This window comes from Carcharodon carcharias, chromosome 5 (assembly GCF_017639515.1).
Source record: "Carcharodon carcharias isolate sCarCar2 chromosome 5, sCarCar2.pri, whole genome shotgun sequence".
Taxonomy (NCBI): Eukaryota; Metazoa; Chordata; class Chondrichthyes; order Lamniformes; family Lamnidae; genus Carcharodon; species Carcharodon carcharias.
In genome coordinates this window covers 117,862,092-117,884,619 of record NC_054471.1, presented here as the reverse complement: position 1 = coordinate 117,884,619, position 22,528 = coordinate 117,862,092, and the positions used below count along the sequence as shown (strand labels likewise).

Sequence of the window (22,528 nt, the reverse complement as noted above, 5' to 3'; positions counted from 1 at the left end):
AAATGCTTAAAGATATTGTGTGTGAAGGGAAAGTCTTTCCATGTGTACAGGGTGGAGTAGGTAAAGATGTTAAAATTTTAAGAGGCACAGGGCTAGTCAATCTTTAATGTTGTGGGATAGTGATACTTGTTGTTCAGAGGGAACATTTCAGGAGCAGGTAATAATAAGTGGGGTTCATGGAGATGCTAAATCTATTCCATTGAGGAAGGTAAATTTAAAGAATAAATGGAAAACCAGCAAAGTAACTGTTGTAGTGGCACAAATATTTCCCATTACAGTGGTTCAATTTATTCTGGGTAATGATATAGCTGGAACACAAATGTGGGTGATGCCTATGATAGTTAAGCAGCCTGTAGATGTGTTTTCAACAGAGGTGTTACAAGAGGAGCTTCCTGGATTGTTTACAGATTGTGTGGTAACAAGATCACAGGCTAATAGGTTGAAACACAAATAATAAGAAGGAAAGGAAGTTCAAAGGCAGGAAGAAGATATTGCAATCCAATTAACAGGCACTGTGTTTGATAACATTGTTCAGAAAGAGGCAAGAGAGGACCATTCAACTGAAGTGTTTAACTCAAGGCAGTTAACTGAGTTGCTGCAAAAGAATTTGCAATTAAGACAGTTACATCAGAAAGCTTATTCGGGAAGAGAAGCAAAATATATTCCAGAATGTTATTACCTTAAGGGTGACATTTTAATGAGAAAACGGATGCCAGATCATGTCTCAGCAAATGAAAACTGGTGGGAGGTACATCAGATTGTTATACCATTAGGGTATAGAAATGAGATTCTGAAGATTGCTCATGAAATTCCGACGGGGGACATTTAGGAATTAGAAAGACACAGGCAAAATTACAGAAACATTTTATTGGCCGGGATTGCAAAGGGATGTAGTCAAATTCTGTAGAACATGTTGCACATGACAGGTGACAGGGAAACCACCAGTGATTAAGCCAACACATTTAATCCCAATAGCAGCTTTTGAAGAACCTTTTACTAGGGTCATAATTGATTGTGTAGGACCCCTCCCTAAGACTAAAAGCGAAAATCAGTACTTACTGACAATAATGGATGTGTCTACCAGGTTTCCTAAAGTGATACCTTTAAGAAATATTACAACTAAGAAGATTGTGGAAAAGTTAACTAAATGTTTTACAAGACATGGTTTACCTAATTGCAGGAAAAATCTGTTGGAATTATTGGGGTGCGGAGAAGGTCTGGAAATAAAATTATTGGGGTTCTGAGGTTCAGGCACAGGAAAAACCAGTGGTTTGTGTACAAGTAAAACAGGGGGAATCAGTGATAGGTAAAGAAGTGGGATAATGAATTGGATAATGAGGGGGTACTTAAAAACTTAGATGTAAAATTGAGTTACCTTCCAGACAAGTGTCAAAGTAATTTGGAAAAACTATTGCTGTCAAACAAGCTTATTTGTGGGAATAAGTTGGGAAAGACAGATCTAGCTATACATGATGTCTCTGTAACAGTTTCATCTTTGATAAGGCAACACCCTTATAGATTAAACGTATCGAAGTTATCACATGTACAGAAACAAATTGATTTCATGCTTCAAGATGATATCATTAAGTCTAGTTACGGTGACTGGGATTCACCTATTGGTACCTGGTACCGAAACCAGATGGAACACAAAGGCTGTATGTGGACTATCAAAAGGTGAATGTGGTGACAAAAGTGGATTCTTATCCTCTACCAGAGTTGGAGGATTGTATTGAGAAAGCAGGACAATCAAAATCTATCATAAAACTTGACTTGCTAAAAGGGTACTGGCAAGTACAGTTATCGGAGAGAGCAAAGGAGATATCGGCTTTTATGACACCAAATGGACTATATCAGTTTAAAGTCATGCTATTCGGTATGAAACATGCACCTGCGACATTTCAAAGACTGACAAACAAAGTAATTGCAGGTCTGAGCAATTGTGCTGCTTATATTGATGGCTTAAGAGTTTTCAGTCAAACGTAGGAGAAGCATTTACAGCATCTGGAAGAATTATTTACTCGACGACAAGAAGCTAATTTGGTGATGAACTTGGCTAAAAGTGAATTTGCAAAAGCACAAGTTACGTATCTAGCCTATACCAATGGACATAGTAAAGTGGCTCCAAGTGATGTGAAAGTCAAAGCTATCGTAGATTTCCCAGTACCTATAACAAAACGACAAGTTTTGGGATTTCTGGGCATGAGTGAGTTTTACTGGAAATTTGTACCAAATTTTAGCAGTGTGGTTGCTCCACTGACTAAACTATTAAAAAAGAATACAAAGTTTCAATGGACACTGGAGTGTCAGAAGTCATTTGATAGTTTAAAAACTGTGTTAACCAGGACATCAGCTGCAGCAGTACCCAATTACACGAATCAATTTAGGTTGGCCAATGATGCAAGAGATATAGGCACTGGGGCTGTACTGTTTCAAGCAGATGACACTGGAATTGAAAAACCGATAGGGTATTTTTCACAGAAGCTGAATGCACAACAGAGAAGCTATTCAATGATTGAAAAGGAGACGTTGGGTTTGCTGTTAGCATTGCAGCATTTTGAAATCTACGTGGCAGACAATTCATCAGAAACAATATACAGACCACAATCCTTTAAAGTTTCTGGACAAATTTCAAGACAGAAGTGCAAGACTATTCAGATGGAGTTTATTACTGTAACCATTTAATCTACAGATAATACATATCACTGGATGAGAGAATCTGATTGCAGATGCATTATCAAGAGTTTGAAGCTTAAAGGGGAAATAGGACATTTTAAAATCTGGACACTGAACTGGAATGATTTCTGCTGATACCAAGGATTTGTATATATATTATGTTAATACATGCATCTGGTTGTGTAAATATATAGTTAAGTATGGAGGATAGTGTAAGATGGGTTAATAAAAAAATGAAGCCACCTTTTAGAATAATGACAGTTCATTTATCAATGAGGAGGGGAGTGTCATGAAGAAATTAATGTCTATAATGTTATTGGAAATTATTTTTTTTACATTGAGTTTAGTGGTGTCTGTGTCTGTGTGTGTCTTAATTGGATTAATGCCAGCTAGTCTGGGTGCATTGATGTATAGAAAGAAGTAGGTTTGAAATGATAATTAGATAAACAAGGGGAATTTTAGAAACATAGGTATAATGGGGACAATTTGCAATTTTAGAAAAACCATTCAAAAGAACAGGTGAAATCTTGCACCCAGCTAGAAGATGCCAAGCAATGTGTTTATTTTTTTCAGCTTACTAATGAAATTGGTGGAATGAAAGGATATTATTGTTAGAAGATATAATGTTTAAAGCCTAGCGATACACTGAAAAATTTACATTCAAAGGAAAATCTAGCTATAAACAGAAAGGAGTTTGTGTGTGTAAGGCAGAGGCATTTAAGATCTAACCAGCCTGTAGGCCTCCAACTGTGTCTGCAAGGAACCAACGTGCAAGGAACCTCATTTTGAATTTGTACGGTAAAATGTGCTTTGCCTGGGGTCTTTTTAAACCTATGAGTTTTATTGTTTCCTTAATGTAACTGAGAGTCAGATTAGGGGTTTTTGTAGTTATTATAGCAGTAATTTTGTAGGCACATGTACTTGCTTACAATTTTTCTTATATTAATAATTGTTTAAGTTAATTTTATAAAATACTTCTTGAGAGTCAGTGGTCTTATTATTACTGAATTCAAAGTTTGCATTTCAAAACATACAAATTGCAAAAATGGGTTATGACAGCTGTTTCAAGTTTTCCCCTGGGATTTGAACAACTCAGCCTTTACCATCGGCTGTGGCATAATATCTGGCACAGTGGATAAAGGGAGATTGGGTCATCAGGATTGCAGGCCATAACAAAATGTGTCTAATTTAAAATGAATGCAGGGGAATCTGGCATCTCCATTTCAGATATACTATCTTTCCTGTCCAACTTCCTCAATGCATGATGTCCAGATGATCTTTTACAGCAAGACAAGAAACTAAATAATTCCAAGCAATTTTAGGTCAAGCAATATTAGGAAATCAGGTAGAGGTGCATAAAATTATTTTCCCAAATGTACAAGCATCAGCTTTTGACTTCTGTCAGAAGTAACAGGAGGAGGAGACAGCTACCCAAATAGAGGTGCATGAATTACATTTACAATCAAATAGCATCAGAGATGTCAAACTTCCTGGTTTCATTTCTGTCCATAATTAATTATGCTGGAATAAAACAAGAGCCTCATGTTTCTAGGCAGCAAGGTGGATGCAGAAATATTGTACTGACAAAGAAGTATATAATTTGCATTTTCTAAACCTTTTCCTAGTTTTTTTTTAGAAGAAGTGGGTGGTGTGTGGAATCCTGATCACAACTGCATCAACATCTGGATTCCTGCCTTCTCCTTTGGAGCTCCCATTGTTTCCTATCCCCCATTCAATATAGAAGCGGGATCAAAAGAAAAACCAAAAATATGCAATCAGGCTATGTTGAAGCGGAGGCCACTGGAGATCTTTTTCTTATCAATGTTAATTGAAGAAGGAGAAGAAGGAATAACATAGGAAGCTGAGGCATCAATGACAGCACTCTGATATTCCCACTTCAGAATATACAGACCCAGGGCCGCCTACTGGCACCTGACCCAGAGCAGGGCTCATGGTGGCTGCATTCAACACAAGAGATCTTCAATGGCTTATACAACTGATCAGGAAGCCACTGGCAGATAAAAACAAAAAACTGCGGATGCTGGAAATCCAAAACAAAAACTCAGCAGGTCTGGCAGCATTGGCGGGGAAGAAAAGAGTTGATGTTTCGAGTCCTCATGACCATTCAACAGAACTGAGAGAACTGAGCCACTAGCAGGACAGGTTCTGCACTGGCAGTGTTTGTGAAGGTCAACAATGCCTGAATATTTTTGTAACAATGTCATCTCAGGCTGCTCAGTCACATTATACTATTGGCTTTGCAGAAATGCATGATGCAAATTAAGATGCTTGAACAAACCAGTTTATCACCTTCCCCATATGGGTAACTGACAGCAACACATTGGATCCTGGAATTTTACTAAGGAGCTGCATTGCTACAGGCAGCCAAACAGCAGCATGAAAAGGATGCAGACAACAATTTACTACTGGCTGCAAGAGACACTCACACCATCTGGTGGGCTTGCATGGCTACCAGGTATGTCCACCACATGAATAGCCCTATTAATAACTTCCTTCCTCCCGTCCACTTTTTAAAAAAATTAGTGAAAATCCATTCTTCAGGTATGGGAACTTTTTTTCCAAATCTGTATCATCACTGATATCAGTTTTGTACTTATATTCTCCAGAACCATAGAAAAGTTACAGTTCAGAAAGAGGTCATTCAGCCCATCGTGTCTGCTCTTGAGATGTAATATTGAACCAGAATGCAGGGAAGAAAGGCAACCATTTTTGACCACGCCTCAATTTAGGCAGCCAGGAAAACAAGCAGAAGACCCATTATCCAATGAACACCAAAGCTCCCTGACATCATTAATGCCCCTACTGGTGCAGTGAGACTCATTGCCCACTGAATGTTGGACCCACATATTACACAGAATAGGAGGTGACCTACAGACATTGCTGAAAGAAGATCTTCAAACAATAAAATAATAATTAATTTACTATTTTTGGGGAGAAGGATAAGCATAATTATTCTCTCAGCACCTTATTGCTAGCCTTTCACCCCTATAAAAATCCATTCAATTGCCCATAAACCCATCAGTTCAGCCTTTCCTTTTGATCCAAAGCTAATGTGGGGCAGTGCCCTGCTGAATTTCCTGCCTCCCATAAACCAGTGAGCTGCCCTTCATTGCTTGGATCAGGCTGCTAGATCACCAGCTGAATGCAAGTGAAGCCTGCCCAAAATGACTCAGCCCTTACATTGACAATATTGGGTATATTTGGTAATTACTCTGCTCACCGCCAATCCACTGTACACTGAAACTTCTTTCAAGTACAAACCCGTTTCCATCTGTTTCAGATGAAGTTACATTGTTTCATAGCTTTGCCATTGTGAGATTTGAACTCTTGATCTTGGGGTTCCAAACCCAGTACCATAACCACTTGGCTATTTAGGCCAGACATCAGTCACTGCATCTCACAGCACCCAGCTCTCTCTCATTAAAATTTACAAATGGCAGCACAAATACACACCTTTCTTTACCAGGGGCTAAATAATACGGAGTGGGGGAAATGGTGGGTTTAGGGCTAAGGAGGGGGTTTGATCTTAGAAGGCAAAGGCTACCCCCAAAAATTGAAACGCCCCCTTCCTTCCTGCCCTTTGAGGAACTTTGTTAAAAAAATCATGCTGCCTTCTCCCTTCTGACTGCCTACGCCAAAGGTTTTATGATGTGGGCAATGTATTATCAAGATCAATTGGCTCGATAACAAGCCTAATTGACGCTTGATTACTTAATTAAATATGATGAGTGGCTGCTGATTTTGGCACCCTCCCACCCCCACCTTATGGGGGTGAGCTCTGAGTTAGACAGGAAGATGGTGGGGTGGCACCAGCCCTATTTTACATGCCCAAAACACCCCTGCTGGGGGCATATAAAATACAGCACCAGGACATCGGTGGAACTCAGGAAGAGATGTAAGCTGTTTTAAACGGTCTTTACTCCAAGAGGAGATACAAGGTGCAATATTCTTCCCTCTCTAGTCGTGTGTTTGGTGGTGGGGAGGGAATTGAATTGGGTGGGAGGGTGGTGGGTGAGCACCCCACTGCCTTCCTGCCTCCACCACAACTATGTCCGGGTCAGGAAGGCCCACGGTTTGCATTCTCACCACACACAAATTAAAGCCCTTAAATGGACAATGAATGACCTTTAATGAATTAATTAATGGCCCTTGCTGCCAACCCCCCCCCCAACCCACCTACCCTGCGTACCCCACCACACAAGGCTCCCCTGCTACTACTTACCTCAAGCCTGGGTCACACCACAATCCTGGCCTCCAGTGGCTATCATTCCGGCAGCACCCACTGCATCCCCGACAATGCAGCTAAGCAAATGAGTTGCCAGCTTCTGACTGACCAGCATCTGTCAGCAAGCGAGACCTCTGCTCGCTGAATCTCCAGGCGGCAGATGAGACCCCTGTTGCCTCTACAAGATTGCTTTTCTAAAATTCGTTCATGGGACATAGGCTTTCTGGCTAGGCTAGCATTTATTGTCCATCCCTAATTACCGTTGAGAAGGTGGTGATGAGATGCCATCTTGAACCATTGCAGTCTGCATGGTATAGGAACATCCACAGTGCTGTTAGGGAGTGAGTTCCAGGATTTTGACCTAGCAATCCTCAAAAAAAGGCGATATAGTTCCAAGTCAGGGCGGTGTGTGGCTTGGAGAAGAACTTGCAGGCGGTGGTGTTCCCATGCATTTGCTTCCTTTGTCCTTTGAGGGGGTAGATGTTGTGTGCTTGGAAAGTGATGCCAAAGAAGCCTTGGTGAGTTGCTGCAGTGCATCATGTAGATGGTACACACTGCTGCCACTGTGCGTCGGTGTTGGAGGGAGTGAATGTTGAAGGTGGTGGATGGGGTGCCAATCAACTCAAGAACTATCTAGGACAAAGCAGCCCACTTGACTGGCACCCATTCGCCACCTTAAACATTTCCTCCCTTCATCACCAAGACACAGCAGTGCGTACCACATAAAGGTGCACTGCAGCAACTTACCAAGCATCCTTTGACAGCATCTTTCAAAGCCAAGACTTCTACCATATAGAAGGACAAGTGCAGCCGATGCATGGGAACACCACCACCTGCAAGCTCCCCTCTCAACGCACCTTCCTGACTTGGAACTATAATTTTCATTCCTTCGCTTTAGCTGATTCAAGATCCTGGAACTCCCCTTCCAACAGCACTGTGGGTGTACCAACAACAGATGGCTGCAGTGGTTCAAGAAGGCAGCTCACTCACCTTCTCAAGGGCAATTAGGGATGGGCAACAATTGCTGGGCTTGCCAGCGACACTCGCATCCATTGAAAGAATTTTTAGAAGCCCTCTGTTCAAGACTGCTAAATCATAATCTACTGCAGACTGTGGCCATGCTGATCTGCAGGGAAGCACACTTCACCATAAGTGACAAGGTGCAGCCATCTTGGATCTTGTTCACTACCCCCTCCCTCCCCACCCTCAAATTTGTAGGATTTGAGGAGCTTTTATGTTTTGCAAGCTCATGGAGTGAGGAAGTCAAAAACACTGCCAAAACAACCCCAGTTATGGGTTGGTGGGGGAATGTGTCCCCCTCCTAGAAGTAGCATCAAAGTGCTCCTGTTGATTTCTACAAAGTGAGCCACCTTAAGATTGTGTTCTGTTAATTGCAGAGCAGATATTTGGGCCCAGGAAATGGCAATAATATGGAAAACTTATTATCATGTGTCCAAAATAAAGTACATCCGCATGTTTCTATTCCTTCATGTGTTCACTTTCCAGCTTCTATTTATGTATCAGATTCCCTATGTTTTGACATTAGACCTTAAGAATAAAATGCGACTGTGAAAAAGTCTCTCCTTAAAATGTCTTACTTACGTGAATCCTAGAATGTTTACTTTAGCGTCAAGTTGCACACTTTTTAAGGATTCTTCCAACTAGAGAAATGGGTAGAAGTAGATTAAAAAGATTATATTCTAAAAATAAATGTTAAATAGCAAAAGAGTGACAAACAATTTTAATTCTAAAGGAATATATGTTTAGAAATTAAATACTTTTAAGTCATTACTCTACAATATAGTGACACAGTTAGCTAGATTTGCCTTTCATATTTAGGTTTCTAAAAGTTGCTGACAATGTGGTTTGCTAACAGCTCAGCGAGAGAAATCAGGCATCTGCAACACGAGTGAAAATAAAACTTCACATTTTAAAAATCTCCCTAACAATTAAAACCAGAAGGAATAAGACTCCTCATGTATAATGGTTAATTTTCAGTGCCAGAAATGTTTATTGGCAGTAATTAAGGTCTATCACATTGTTAAAAGGCTAATTAGACTGGAACAGACAATACTTATCCTTCTGTGGTGAAATTGGTTTGTATCACAATTGGAACTTCACCCTATTCAAAGCATGTCAATAATGAGTTAGACAGTGAGTTGCTGTTTTTGTAAAGTTTACCGTGTGGCAGCAGATCTCGGACAACAACTTTTGGATATTTGAGCTTGATCACCCTACTGCCCCTGTGTGAATTTGCTGTACCATTTACACATAATTAACAGTGAGTGTTACTAGCCTCATCACTATTTTGACAGCAAATAATGGTCGGTTAAATTTACTATGGATGGCATACATTACTTATCACCACTCACCATTCAGTGATATCTCTATGCTGTTGTACCTCTCAATAGCATCTCAATAGGATTTAGCATTTTCAAGCCGCCTGTCATAGAATCACAACCTGCAGCAGCTCATTTCTATCATTGGATGGAACTTCATAAACTTTACAAGCTCTTCTGGCCTATAACTACAACATCATTAATGGACTCTGAGAATCCACCAACTTATACATTTTGAGCTAATTTCAGACTCATAGATATAAAACTTTGCCTGATAAGTACGCATTATTCACAGTAAGGTAATGGCCAAAAAGAGATCCATTTTCTTTTAGAAACACGCTCAAGTTACTGAATTATTAACTACAGCCTAGAATGAGCTTACCAGGTGGTTAAACATTATCTCTTGAAACAATATTGGCATGGCAATGGTTTACTGCCAATTTCTATTTATTCACTCACAGGGTGTGTGCATCGCTGGCAAGGCCAGCATTTATTACCTGTTCTTAACTGTCCCTGAGAAGGACTTCTTGAATACAACCTAATGGTTTGCTAAGCCACTTCACAAGGCAGTTACGAGTCAGCTATACTGCTGTAGGTCTGGAGCCAGATGTCAGCCAGATGAGGCAAGGGCAGTGATTTCCTTCACTAAAGGACATGATAAACCAGATGGGTTTTTGCAACAATCCAATAGTTTCACAGTCGCCATTATCGATACCAGCTTTTTAACTCCAAATTTTTATTTAATTAACTGAATTTAAATTCCCCAGCAGCCACAGTGCAGTTTGAACTCATGTCACCTTATCATTGGTTAATTGTCCAGTAATATAACTTTGCTGCTCTGCTCCCTTACAATTACAATAAAAACATTCATTGAATAACCAGTAATACAACCACAGAAGGAATCATGCAGGAACAATATTCTACCAATTGTTCTGGATTGCAGAAGGTTCTCTAACATGGCTCAATTATCTACCAAATTGTTGACAGCATCAAACTGGACAACATACAATGGGTAAATAAATCCAGCAAGATCTAGACAGTCTCTCTGCTTAAAGCTAAAGCTGCACAACATTTAATACAATCATCCTGTAGTAGTGATAGTGGCATAGTGGTAGTGTTCTGGTCATGAAGCTCAAGGTTCAAGTTCCGCTTTGTCAAGACTTAATGGTCATGCAAGGTGCTTTCATAATGTGGCCAAACAGGTTGATTATCAGCTTGTAAAGGCCAGAAGAATGGGAGAGTTTCCTGGTTAGCTATGCTGCAGAAGGCAATGGCAAATGACTGCATTACTTTGCCAAACATAGTCATGGACCAATCCAAAGAAAGTCCATAGTTGCCAATGCCCTCTTAAGGCATGGTACCTGAAGGAAGAGGAGCCCATAGCAGAAAGTCAGATTAATTTTGATGGTCAAAAAGTAATATTTTAATATTTTAAAAAATAATGTTTATATATTATTTAAAAATATCTGTAAATCTGTATTTTGTGTGCTTTGTGCCAAATAGATCATAGATTGTATCAAATAGATTGTAACATTTTTCATGGTAACATTTAAAATAGGAAGCCATAAGGAAACTTTTGCATTGGGAAAATAATATGAAAGGAGTTATTGGCATGTTAAGTTATTGAACAAGCAAATCTCTCAAAATGCTTTGTTCAAAAAGCTTTTCACACAGTTACTGTTACTTTGTATCCAAAGTAAGATATTAAACTATTTTTTACTTAAAATCAAAAAGATTATATACTGCACAGTGACAGGATTATATTTTCCTATTTAATTGCCATTTTAAACTTTTAAGATCTCAATTAATGGTTTTACTTTAATGCATTAGTGAGGCCTTAGAACAGAATTTCTGTTATACACTCCTGAAAGGCAAGATTCACCAACAATAGCATACAGTTGGGAAAAAAACACTTTTTGATTTTGTAAGGTTATTCATTTAGTTACATACCGACATCTGAAATGTCTTTGAGAGATTTTTATATAAGGTTGAGGAAGTGTTTTTTAGTTCAGCTGTATAGGTCAGTCCTGTAACTCTGAATGCATAGTTCTTCCTTACTGCAAAAAAAAATATTATTTCAAATATAGAGGATGTGCAATTGTTTACTTTAAGGCACTTTGTGTTACTAATGAATTATGGTTTTTCTATAATCCAATATCCCACAAAGAATTATGGGTAGAATTTTTCAGAGAAGAACTGAAACTTTTCACAGATTAACAAAAATATAATGATCAACATATGAATTTAAAAGAATCAATCTAGTTTATAACACCTGCTTGGTGAGAAATTGGGATCATTTGCACTGAGCTTATGGGTGCTACCAGTGCCCTTAGGTCTCCAAAATGGTATTTGCAGCTTGTGCATACACTTTTGGGGTGAATTATGCCAGGCACCATATTGGTGAGGGCATTAGTACGTTTGCAGTAAACGGTCACTGGAAGGAGCAGGCAGGCTGTGAATGCTTGGCTTCCCGCCCTGATTTAGATAGAGAACATCTTTACTGCTTTCCACTCCCTCCACCAAAACCTCTAGGGCAGCCTCTCAAAACCTTGGATCCCATTTGATCCCATTATGTGCCATTACTCAATGTTTCACAGGTTAGATGCACTTCCTACATGGAGCATCCGCTCCAGCCACAATACCCCTCTCCTTTTATCAGTGCATGTTAGCTTTAACTGGTTCTAGCCACTCTGAATGCTAACCTCCTGCTGAACAGTCTAGCTATAAACAAATATGGCAAATTTTCTTGCCTGCACCTCCATGATCAAGGCTTCTGAGGTTTTATAGGTAAAGGGAGAAGTTATACCAGCAATTTGGAATTGTGTCACTTCGTACTCTGCTTCAGCTTAAAGCTGCTCTCCAAACCATCCACATCCTGTCCCACACAATGTGCAAATATACCTTTAACACAGCCTCTCTGCTCAGCACACAGATTCATTCCTACCCCAGGAATTCCTCTAATGGGCCAGGCAAAGTGCATCGGGAGGACAGCATCCAGATGTTGATGCTGCACAAAATTTGGCAAGACTGCCACCATCACTCAACCCCTCTCCAGTGCGTTGTGATGTAAAAGGCACCTGTAGTATTCTGCACACTCAGGCCTGAAATTGGGCTTTTGACTTTTCTCTTGCTCCTCAAGTGTGTCAGGGTTGGGATGCATATCCATTCAAATTAAGTTGGAACTTTGCGATTCGCTTTTCCTGTTTTCCTACATCCTAGGGTGCTAAAATATATAGCTGCCGAGATAGTGGATGTGCTAGCAATGATTTTCCAAAATTCCATGGATTCAGGAACCGCCCCAGCAGATTGGAAGTTAGCAAATATAACACTGTTATTCAAGAAAGGAGGGAGAGAGAAAACAGGGAATGACAGGCCAGTTATCATTAGCTGTTGGGAAATGTTAATGATGCACTTAGAAAATCAGGGTATGATCAGACAAATTCAACATGGTTTTACAAAAGGAAAATCCTGTTTGACAAATATATTATAGTTTTTTGAGGATTTAATTAGTAGGCTGGATAAAGGGGAACAAGTGGATGTAGCATACAGGGATTTCCAAGTGGCATCCAGTAAGGTGCCAGCAAAAGATTAAGGCACAAGATAAGGGGTCATAGAGTTGGGGGTAAAATATTAGTATAAATAGGGGACTGGTTAACATACAAGAAGTAGAAAAAAGGCACAAATGCGGAATTCACAAGTTGGCAGGCTGTGACTAGTGGAGTGCTGCAAGGATCAGTGCTGGGAAGTGCATCACCTATTTACAATCTGTATTAATGACTTAAATAGAGAGGCAGAGATTAATGTATATAGTTTGCTGACAGCACAAAGATAGATGGAAATATAAGCTGTGAGGAGGTCACAAAAGCTGTGAAGAGATATCAACAGGTTAAGTGAATCGGCAACAAAATGGTAGATGGAGTATAATGTGGTTAAGTGTGAGGTCAATTTGGTCATCAGAATAGAAACGCAAAATATTTTTCAAAATTCATCTAGTTTTTAAATATTGATGTTCAGAGAAACTTGAGTATGCTCATACAAGGAACAAGGTTAGCATGCAGGTACAGCAAGAAATTAGGAAGGCAAATTGCAAGGGTATTGGAATATAGGAATAAAGAAGTCTTACTACAGTTGCACAATTCTGAGACCACACCAGGAATATAAATGTGCAATTTTGTTCCTCATGGTTAAGGAAGGATTGACTTGCACTGGAGGCAGTGCAGAAAAGGCTTCACTTGATGGGTTCCTGGGATCAGAGGGTTGATGATGTGATGAGAGGCTGTGTAAGTTGGGCCTATATTCTCCGGAGTTTAGAAGAACGAGAGGTGATGTCATTGAAAAGAAAGGTTTTGAAGGGGCTTGATAGGGTAGACACTGAAAGGATATTTCCCTGGCTGAGGCAGGGAGAGAGGTGCAGATGGCACAGTCTCAGGATAAATGCTCAATCATTTAGGGCTGAGATAAGGAAAACATTCTTCTCACAAAGGGTTGTGAATCATTGCACTTCTCTAGTTCAGAGGATTGTGGATGCTCAATTGTTGAATATATTTAAAGCTGAGATAGGCCTGTGTTATTGCAATTACGGAAAGCCTCTCCATCATTGTGAAGTGGCAGTCAAGCCCAAAAATCTGAAGTCCTGTCCCTGAACACAGTACCTACCATTTTCACGGGGCGGGAATGGGGTTGGGTCGCATTTTGCACATTTGCTTTTTGCAAAGGCAGCTACCCATGGAAATTAACAGCTGCCTCCACAGCTCAACAGCTGCAATTTTCGTGAAGCAGGTGTCCTAAACCTGATATGTGCAGAATTAACCTGGTAGGAGCAAATCTGTACTTTTTGGGATTTGTTTAGATAGCCAAAGTACCCTTTTGGAGAGGTAAGGTACCCCCTTGGGTATGGTCCGGGGACACCTTTGAGAGAGGTCAACTGTCCATTGGGAGAGGTCAGGTTCCCTTTGGGATTTCTAAAGGTAGGCATGAATGTGTGCAAAAAGTACGTAAACTCATTGGAACTGTGAAACCCATTGGAGCTGTCAAAATATTGTCATAAGTGTCAAGATGAACAATCAATGGGAGCTGTCAAAGCATTTAAAACACTTTCCCTTTAATTCTTTGAAGAAACCGTATGAAGTATTAAAAAAATGATCACTTACTATTTCTCTCTGACTGTTGACATAAGTCTTAGGGTTACCATTACTAGATTAGTGCTGCACGACTGATTTCACAACGATCCATTATCACACTAGAGCATCTGCCATTTCACAGTTTTATTGACAGCTCCAAGTGGTTATGGTCTCTTTGAAGTGGGACCCTTTTTTTATAAGGGGCTATGCAAATGAATGAAATATTTATTGTTATAAGGGATAATGTAGTTGAAGGATGTAAATACAGTAAATGTGTTTTTTATGAATGCAAGTGTTCTTTTCGTAAAAATGAAGGCTGCAATAGACCCTTGGAATTTTATTTAATTTAATCTCAGCATGGATCTTGAAGTCTGCCTATTGTGGATACTGGGTGAGATGGCACAGTAGGTACAAGAGGAATGGGTGGTGGCTGGGGGCAATGGGTTGGCATGAGTTGCACTAAGTTGGCATAACAGCTATAAAGGGCCATGGAGTATGGAGCATAGGCTGGCATGGAGGATATAAAGGCCATGGGGGTGAGCAGAGGGGAGTAGGTTGGTATTCAGGGAATGAGGAGTCATGGGGTGGACAGAGGGGCATAGATTGGCATGGATGGTATGAGGGACCATACAGGAAGGGTGGGTTATAGGTTACCATGGATGGGGCAGGGGAGTTTGTGGGAGCATGAGAGGTGAGGGTTGGAACGTTATTTATGTTCTTTTGTTTTTTTTAAAAAAACTTTGATACAGTGCCAGTTCACTGAGGCAGGCCTTCTGCCCAGCCCACCTCTGCACCTGGCATCCACCACACTCATTCCAGGGTCACCAGCCCAACTACAAAAGAACCCTACCACCCCTGAATGAAAATCTGACCTTCTGGTCCACTTTCTCTCAGATCAGGTTTGCAGAGCTGGGGAATGTGGGGGCGAAAAACTAGGCCACAGATTTTGGTCTCTCAGGGAATCAAAGGAAATGAGGAGCAAGCAGGAAAGTGGAGTTGAAGTCCAAGATCAGCCATGTTTGTATTGAATGGCAGAGCAGGCTTGATGGACCATATAGTCTACTCCTGTTGTGTTCTTGTGTTTCCATGTTATAATCCCTGACTGAATTTAGCTTTGCAATCAATTAATCATTTTGTGGGAATGGTTATTGTTAAAAAGTCAACCTTCTGGTCTAAACCTCAAACTTCACAAAGCATTACTTATTGAAGGTATCCTTAGCAATCTTCAATTTGTTACTTTAGTCCTACAAACTGATCTTTAATATTCCCTTACAGAAAGTCCCATCACCCGTTAGCGAAATACATAATCAAAATCAAACATCTCTTCAAACTGCAAGCACAGAATTTTTTTAACAAACAGACATAGGCAGCCTGTTTATTTTAAAAATTTAAAGGGCAGCAATTTAAATAAATTGCCAGCTCCTCTGACATTATTCACCCTTTACAAGCATTTACATCTACTCTAAAAAGTCGTAACTCACACACTGCAGATAAGGCCCTTGCTCCAATGAAAATGGGGTCAGATGGAACTCAGCAATGAGTTTAAATGGTGCTATGTTTGTATTTCCCCCATGTGTCAGTTATACCCCAACCCCATTCCTCCAAAAGGGAAAATTGGAACTGTCAGTAATGGAGACAGGGCTCCCAGATCCAGATTCCCAGCATCATTTTGGGTGAGCCATTGAGCCTCCAAGAAACTGTGAAAATCTATGCCAAAATGTCAGGTTTCAATAATTTTTCTGCAAGTAGACTATGAATTTAGATTTTTTACACAGATCATTAGTGTTACTGTTATTTCTTTAAAATAATCCAAGCTAGATAGCAGTCAGTTCAGATCTACAGGTGTACTTCAATGTAGAGAAAGAATAAACATTGTTCAGTATACCTAAGTTATCTTGTATGATCACTGCTGTTGTTGACACAGTTGTGGGTGTTGTTGACACAGTTGTGGGTGTTATTGACACAGTTGAGGGCATTGTTGACACAGTTGTAGGTGTTGTTGACACGGTGGAGGGTGTTGCTGGAACAGTTGTGGGTGTTGTTGACACTGTCGTGGGAGTTGTGGTATTTCTTTGTGTAGTTGTGGATACAGTACTTTGTGTAGGGGTTGTTGTTACAGATGCCAGCTCACAGTATGTCCCTTCTGTTGGCTCACTCCTGATGCAGTCACAGGTCTGGTCTCCTGTATTATTCACACTGCAAGACTTGTATTTACTACAAAATGTTGAGTTCCAAGTAAATCCACCATAACATATGCACTGAGTTTCATTGTTCACATTTTGACAAGCTAGGTGAAAAAATGAAAATGTAATTAAAACACTGCCAGTATGATGCGGGGGAGAAATTAGTATGCGCAGTGTCGTTTCAAGTGTGCTACACAGTTGCATTAATTTTTTTTGGCAGCAGACAGCCTCTCTCATGGGTTTCTTCATTGATTTCAATGAGAAAATCGGTGTGGGCCATGCTGGTAGCATCATGGGGTGCTGCTTCCTCTCGGAGAAGCAGCACTGCATGAACAAATTTCTCCCCCATGGTTTCCATGTACATAGAAAAGATTTATTTTCCTTACAACTTGTGATGGATTCAACATATATTTAACAAAGCTAATGAATCAATGGCAATAACTTTTCTTGTGGCATCTGTAAATGTAGAGATTTGTAAATTCAATTTAGCGATTAAAGTACTTGCAAAATGGAAAAACCACTTACAAACAAAAAATAATAGCTTCACGAAAGCTGTAAGTGTAACTTTCACTTCATTAAAGGGGACAGGATCAGTAATTGTCTGATAAGGGATATACTTTGTCAAAGTCAAATCCCAATTTAAGCTTGAAATAAGTTATTTTATTTGCCCTCATTATAATGAAGGGAACGAGCAAAAAGATGTTGATTAGTTCTTAACTTTTATCTACTGGGCTGTTTTATATAATAGGAAATGACATACATGATTCCTGTAATATTTAATATACATAATGTATAATGGTCTAGATTTTGTGATTGTAATGACAGTGAAACTGTTTAGCTTTTACCATTGTTACAATGACAGGAACATAGGAACAGGAATTGGATCTGTTCCAGCATTCAATGACATCATGGCTGATTTATAACCAAACTCCACATACCCATTCTTGCTCCAAATCCTTTAATATCCTGAGAGACCACAAATCAATTGATCTCAGATTTAAAATTAACAGTCAATCAATTGTCATTTGCAGAAGAGAGTTCCAATGTACTACCACTCTGCGTGTGTAGAAGTGTTTCCTAATTTCATTTTTGAAAATTCTTGATCTAACTTTTTGAGTATGCCTCCGAAACTCCATAGCACTGAAAATAGTTTATTTCTATCTATCCAGTCTATCTTTCTTAATATGTTGCAAACATTGATCAAATCACCCTTTTACCTTCTAGATTCCATGGACTATTACATTAGTTTGTGTAACATTTCCTTGTAACTTAACCCTTGGAATCCAGGTATCATTCCAATAAATCCACATTGCACTCTCCCCAAGGACAATATATCATTCCTGAGGTGCAGTGCCCTGAACAGCTCACAGTATTTCAAGTGTGGTCTGATCAGAGCTTTGTATAGGTCAAGAAAATTTAATTTATATTCTTGTCCTCCAGCATAAAGGCCAGCATCCCATCAGCTTTTTGATTATTTTCTGTATCTATTCATGATCTATGTACCTTGATGGGCATATTTCTTTTCACCTACACCATTTTTAGCTTTTCCCCATTTAGAAAGTACCCTGTTCTATCCTTCTTAGTGTCAGCAATGACTTAATTGGTTGCTCTCTTGCCTCTGAGTCAGAGTTGGGGGTTCAAGTCCCACTCCAGGACTTGAGCACAGAAACAAAGTTCACACTTTAGTGCAGTACTGAGGGAGTGCTATGCTATCTTTTGAATGAGACATTAAACTGACGTTCCAGCTACCCTCTTAGGTGCATGCAAAAGATCCCATGGCATAATTTTGAAGAAGAACAGTGGAGTTATTTCCATTGTCCTGGTCAATATTTATCCCCTCAACCATCTTGCAAACCTCAATACTTTATTGGCCCAATGTGGGCAATACAGCTGAATTCCAGAGTTGATGTGAGAATGACAGCACTTGACATCAAAGCACCATTTGACTGAGTTTGGTATCTTAGCAAATTGCAGTCAATGGGAATCAGGGGAGAAAGCTCTCCACCGGTTGGATTCATACCACAAAGAAAGACAGTTGTTGCGGGAGGCCATTCAGCTCAGCCCCAGGACATCACTGCAGGAATTCCTCAAGATAATGTCCCAAACTTCAGCTGCTTCATCAATGACCACCTCAACAACATAAGGTCAGAAGTGGGGATGTTCGCTGATGATTGCACAATATTTGGTACCATTTGCAACTCCTCAAATATTGAAGCAATCCATGATCACATGCAGCAAGACTTGACAACAATCGGGCTTGGGTTCATAAGTGGCAAGTAATATTCATGTCACACAAGTGCCAGCCAATGACCATCTCCAACAAGGGAGAATCTGACCATCTCCTGTTAACATTTAACAGCATTACTGCATCTGAAGACCCCATCAACATTCTCATGGTGACCATGGACCAGAATCTGAACAAGTTATTGAAATACTATGGCTAAAAGAGCAGATCAGAGGCGAGGAATTCTGTAGAAAGTAACTCACCTCCTGACTCCCAAAGTTGGTCCATCATCTAAAAGTCACAAGTCAGGAATGTGATGGAATACTCTCCACTTGCCTAAAGCAGATCAACACTATCTAGGACAAAGCAGCACGATTGATCGGCACCCCATCCACCACCTTAAGCACTCATTCAAACCACCACTGGCAAACTGTGGCAGCAGAGTGTACCATTGCCAAGATCCGCAGCAGAATGTCATCGAGCCTCCTTCAACAGCAACTTCCAAACCCGTGATCTCTACCACCTAGTACAAAGGCAGCAGACGCATGGGAAAACCACCACCTGCAAGTTTCCTCCACGCCTTACAGACTTGGAACCATATTGCTGCTCCTTTACAGTCACTGGGTCAAAATCCTGGAGCTCCCTTCCTAAGCACTGCAGCTATACTTACATCACATGGACTGTAGAAGTGCAAGAAGACAGCACAGCATCAGGTTATCGGGTCATACCACAGTCCTATTTGTGCTGTGCACAAATTGTCTATGTTTTCTATATCGTCACAGTGACTCGACGTCAAAAGTACTTCACTTGCTGTAAAGTTTTGGAGAAGTCTGGTAGCCATTAAAGGTACTATCTAAATGCAAGTCTTTTTTTAGGTCCAAAGTGGACGACCTCAGATTTGCTCACATTTAATTCTATTTGCCAGAGTTTTGTTCCCTGTGAAATGGGAAGCAACTTCTGTCAGCCACACACACACATGGAGTGAAATTTTTAGCTTGGCGGGCGCGCACCCAACCCGACCAAGGGCAAAATGATATGCATTGATGTCGGGCGTGTGTCTCGATGTCACCGCACACTCATGCGATATCTCAATCGGCGGGTGCGTGCTGGAGTCAGCAACGCATCCACCAACAAAAGGCATATTAAGGTCATTAAAAAACTAATTAATAGAAATTTTACGCTGGCTATCTGACCTTACAGTTGGCAGGCAGGTGAAAAGGTTTTGGAAACCTCAACCACGGGTGGGATGAGGTTTCCAAATGCAAATAAAAATCAAATAAAAACTTTATTTTTTCATTAATAATACGTCCCTGCTCATGTGACAGATTGTGGACACTGCTGAGATGGCAGCGGCAGGAGCACGAGCACTGATGTTCATGTATGTGTGCTAGCTTGTGTAGTAAAGGCTCCCTGAGGCACAGAGCTGCCTCAGGGAGCTGAAGATTTTTATCAATATAAATAAAGAATTTTAAAATAATGAGAACACGTTCCCTCATGTGACTACCACAGAAACAGGGAGATGTAAAACATGATTGCAAAAAGTTGTTTTTAAAAAAATCACTGGATGAAACCTCATACGACCCGTGGATGAAGTTTTGCCAAAAATGCAAAGGCTGCTTGGCCTTTTCTTCCGCCCAATGGGCAGCAAAAAATTCAAGTCAGCTAGTTCCTTAAGGGCCCTAATAGGCCGTTTAATGGTTGGTGGGTGTGCTGCTGACTGCTGCCTGCGCCCGCCGACCAAACTATTGCACGAGTGCGCAATGATGTTGGGACGTTCGCCCGATATCATCAGGCATCATTTTATGCTCGTTTGGGTCAGGCACGCACCCCCTTGACAAGAGAAAAATTCTACCCATTATTATGTTTGTTGCAGAATTTTAGAACCAGCTTTAGTTGGTTGGATTGAACAGATATAATTTATTTTCTAAGTTTTGTGGGAAACCCCGCCATCCAAAAATCCCTGCCAGAGCTTATTAGCATTGTAATGCATTGTTCATTTTTTTGATTGATGAATTTTTAAGTGAATTTTTAAGATGGTACATTGTGTGAAGGTGCAGGAGGATCTGCTGCTGGAATTGAGGTTTCTCACAAATAATAAAACAAAGTAATATTTCTGCTCTAAAGATATGAGATTGCATCCCAATGGAATTCTAAATGGTATTGTTAGATATTAATAAAATAAATCATTAATGTATGATTATGGAAAGAACCTCAGCCAAATGGCTGAGCGAGTGCTTTGCATGAGAAGTTATTTCTCATTTATTATTTAGAGCTGGACTTGCTGACTCTGAGGAGTGTGCAGCTATAATAATTAAGTGTGTGACACTTGATGGCTTGTTGCACAGTTGCACAGCTTAGAAAGAGATTGGATGGGGGGTGGGCACTATCACCCCACAACCTCACAACCCCCAAGGTGGTACCCCGACAGTCCAATTAATTTGCTGGAGGACAGATTGCTGGATTGCTGTGAATAAAATTGTTAAATATGGTTTCCCTTTCACAAATCCATGTTGATTCTGCCTGATTGTGTTAGGATTTTTCTAAATGCTTGCTAGGAGATCTTGTGGCACAGTGGTTGCATCATTGCCTCAAAGTCAGAAACTCTGGGTTCAAGTCCTACTCCAGAAACTTGATGCCAAAGAAGGTGTGTTCTTAATCTGGCAAAACAAGTTGAGTATCAACTTGTAAATCCTTCCAACATATGCCAAGGGCTGGTGGCAAAAAAACTGAAGAGATTCCTGTCAGTCATGTGATGGAAAAAATATTGGAGCCTCTACCATCACTATCCACAGCTCCAGGCTACAACATGCATGTAAAAGTTTATGTTGCCACAGCAGCTCAGACTCCCTGGGGGCTGGCTGGTTGGCTGGTCTGGATCAGAAAGGCACCAAAAGCATGAGGTTTGATGCCTGTTCTGGCTGGGGTGGATTTGGGACTTGCCTCCTTGCCCTATCTGAAGTAGAGATTGTGGTACTGTGGGTTGGACCTGCCTTCAGGCAGGAAGTGAAGGAAAAGATCCTAGGATGCAGGCGAGATCAGGTCTAGGGGACTTGCCAGCCATTAGTCCCATTAGTTCCTCTCTTTTGCCCCTTGCTTTTCTACTATTCTTAGGATGCTTTTTGCTTCCTCTATTTTGATAACAGATCCAAAATATTTCTTCAAAGTCTCTGCTATTTCCTTGTTTCCCAATATTAATTCCACAGTTTCACCTTCTATCAGATCAACATGCATTTCAACTGTTTTTCACTTGTAGAAGTTTTTGCTACCTGTTTATATATTTCTTGCTATTTTTCTATCATATTCCAATTTCACCCTCTATTTTTTTAGTCACCTTTTGCTGCTTTCTAAAGTTTTCCCAATCTTCTGGCCTACTAATCTTTTCAGCATTGCACATCTTTACTTTCAGTTTTTGTTGAGAGTGATGAAATATCTCCTTAAATGCCTGCCACTGCTTCTCTACCATCTTATCTTTGAACCTATTTTTCCATATATTTTCCATATTAACCACATCTGTCTTCATATCTTTGAAATTGCCATTATTTAAGTTTAAGTCTTCTATCATGTTATGATTACTCTTACCTTGAGGATCCTTTAGTATGATGTAATTAATTAATCCTGTCTCATTACCCATTACCAGATCTAAAATAGTGAGTTCCCTGATGGTTCCAGGATTCTTATTCTAAGAAATTATTCTGAAGACACTCTATGATCTTATCCTCCAGATGACCTTCCAATTTTATTTG

At 40.2% G+C, this 22,528-nt stretch overlaps 1 protein-coding gene across 1 annotated transcript in view; it reads right to left on the bottom strand.

Annotated features, from left to right (window-relative positions):
- The window catches only part of LOC121278165 (adhesion G protein-coupled receptor F5-like), a 156,473-nt gene that overhangs the window by 60,200 nt on the left and 73,745 nt on the right, over window positions 1-22,528 (bottom strand). The window contains exons 5-7 of the mRNA XM_041188303.1: window positions 16,264-16,665; window positions 11,209-11,315; window positions 8,522-8,580 (exon numbers count right to left, since the gene is read on the bottom strand). Of these exons, the coding sequence (XP_041044237.1) occupies window positions 8,522-8,580; window positions 11,209-11,315; window positions 16,264-16,665 (568 nt within the window). The remainder of the gene's footprint in view (window positions 1-8,521; window positions 8,581-11,208; window positions 11,316-16,263; window positions 16,666-22,528) is intronic.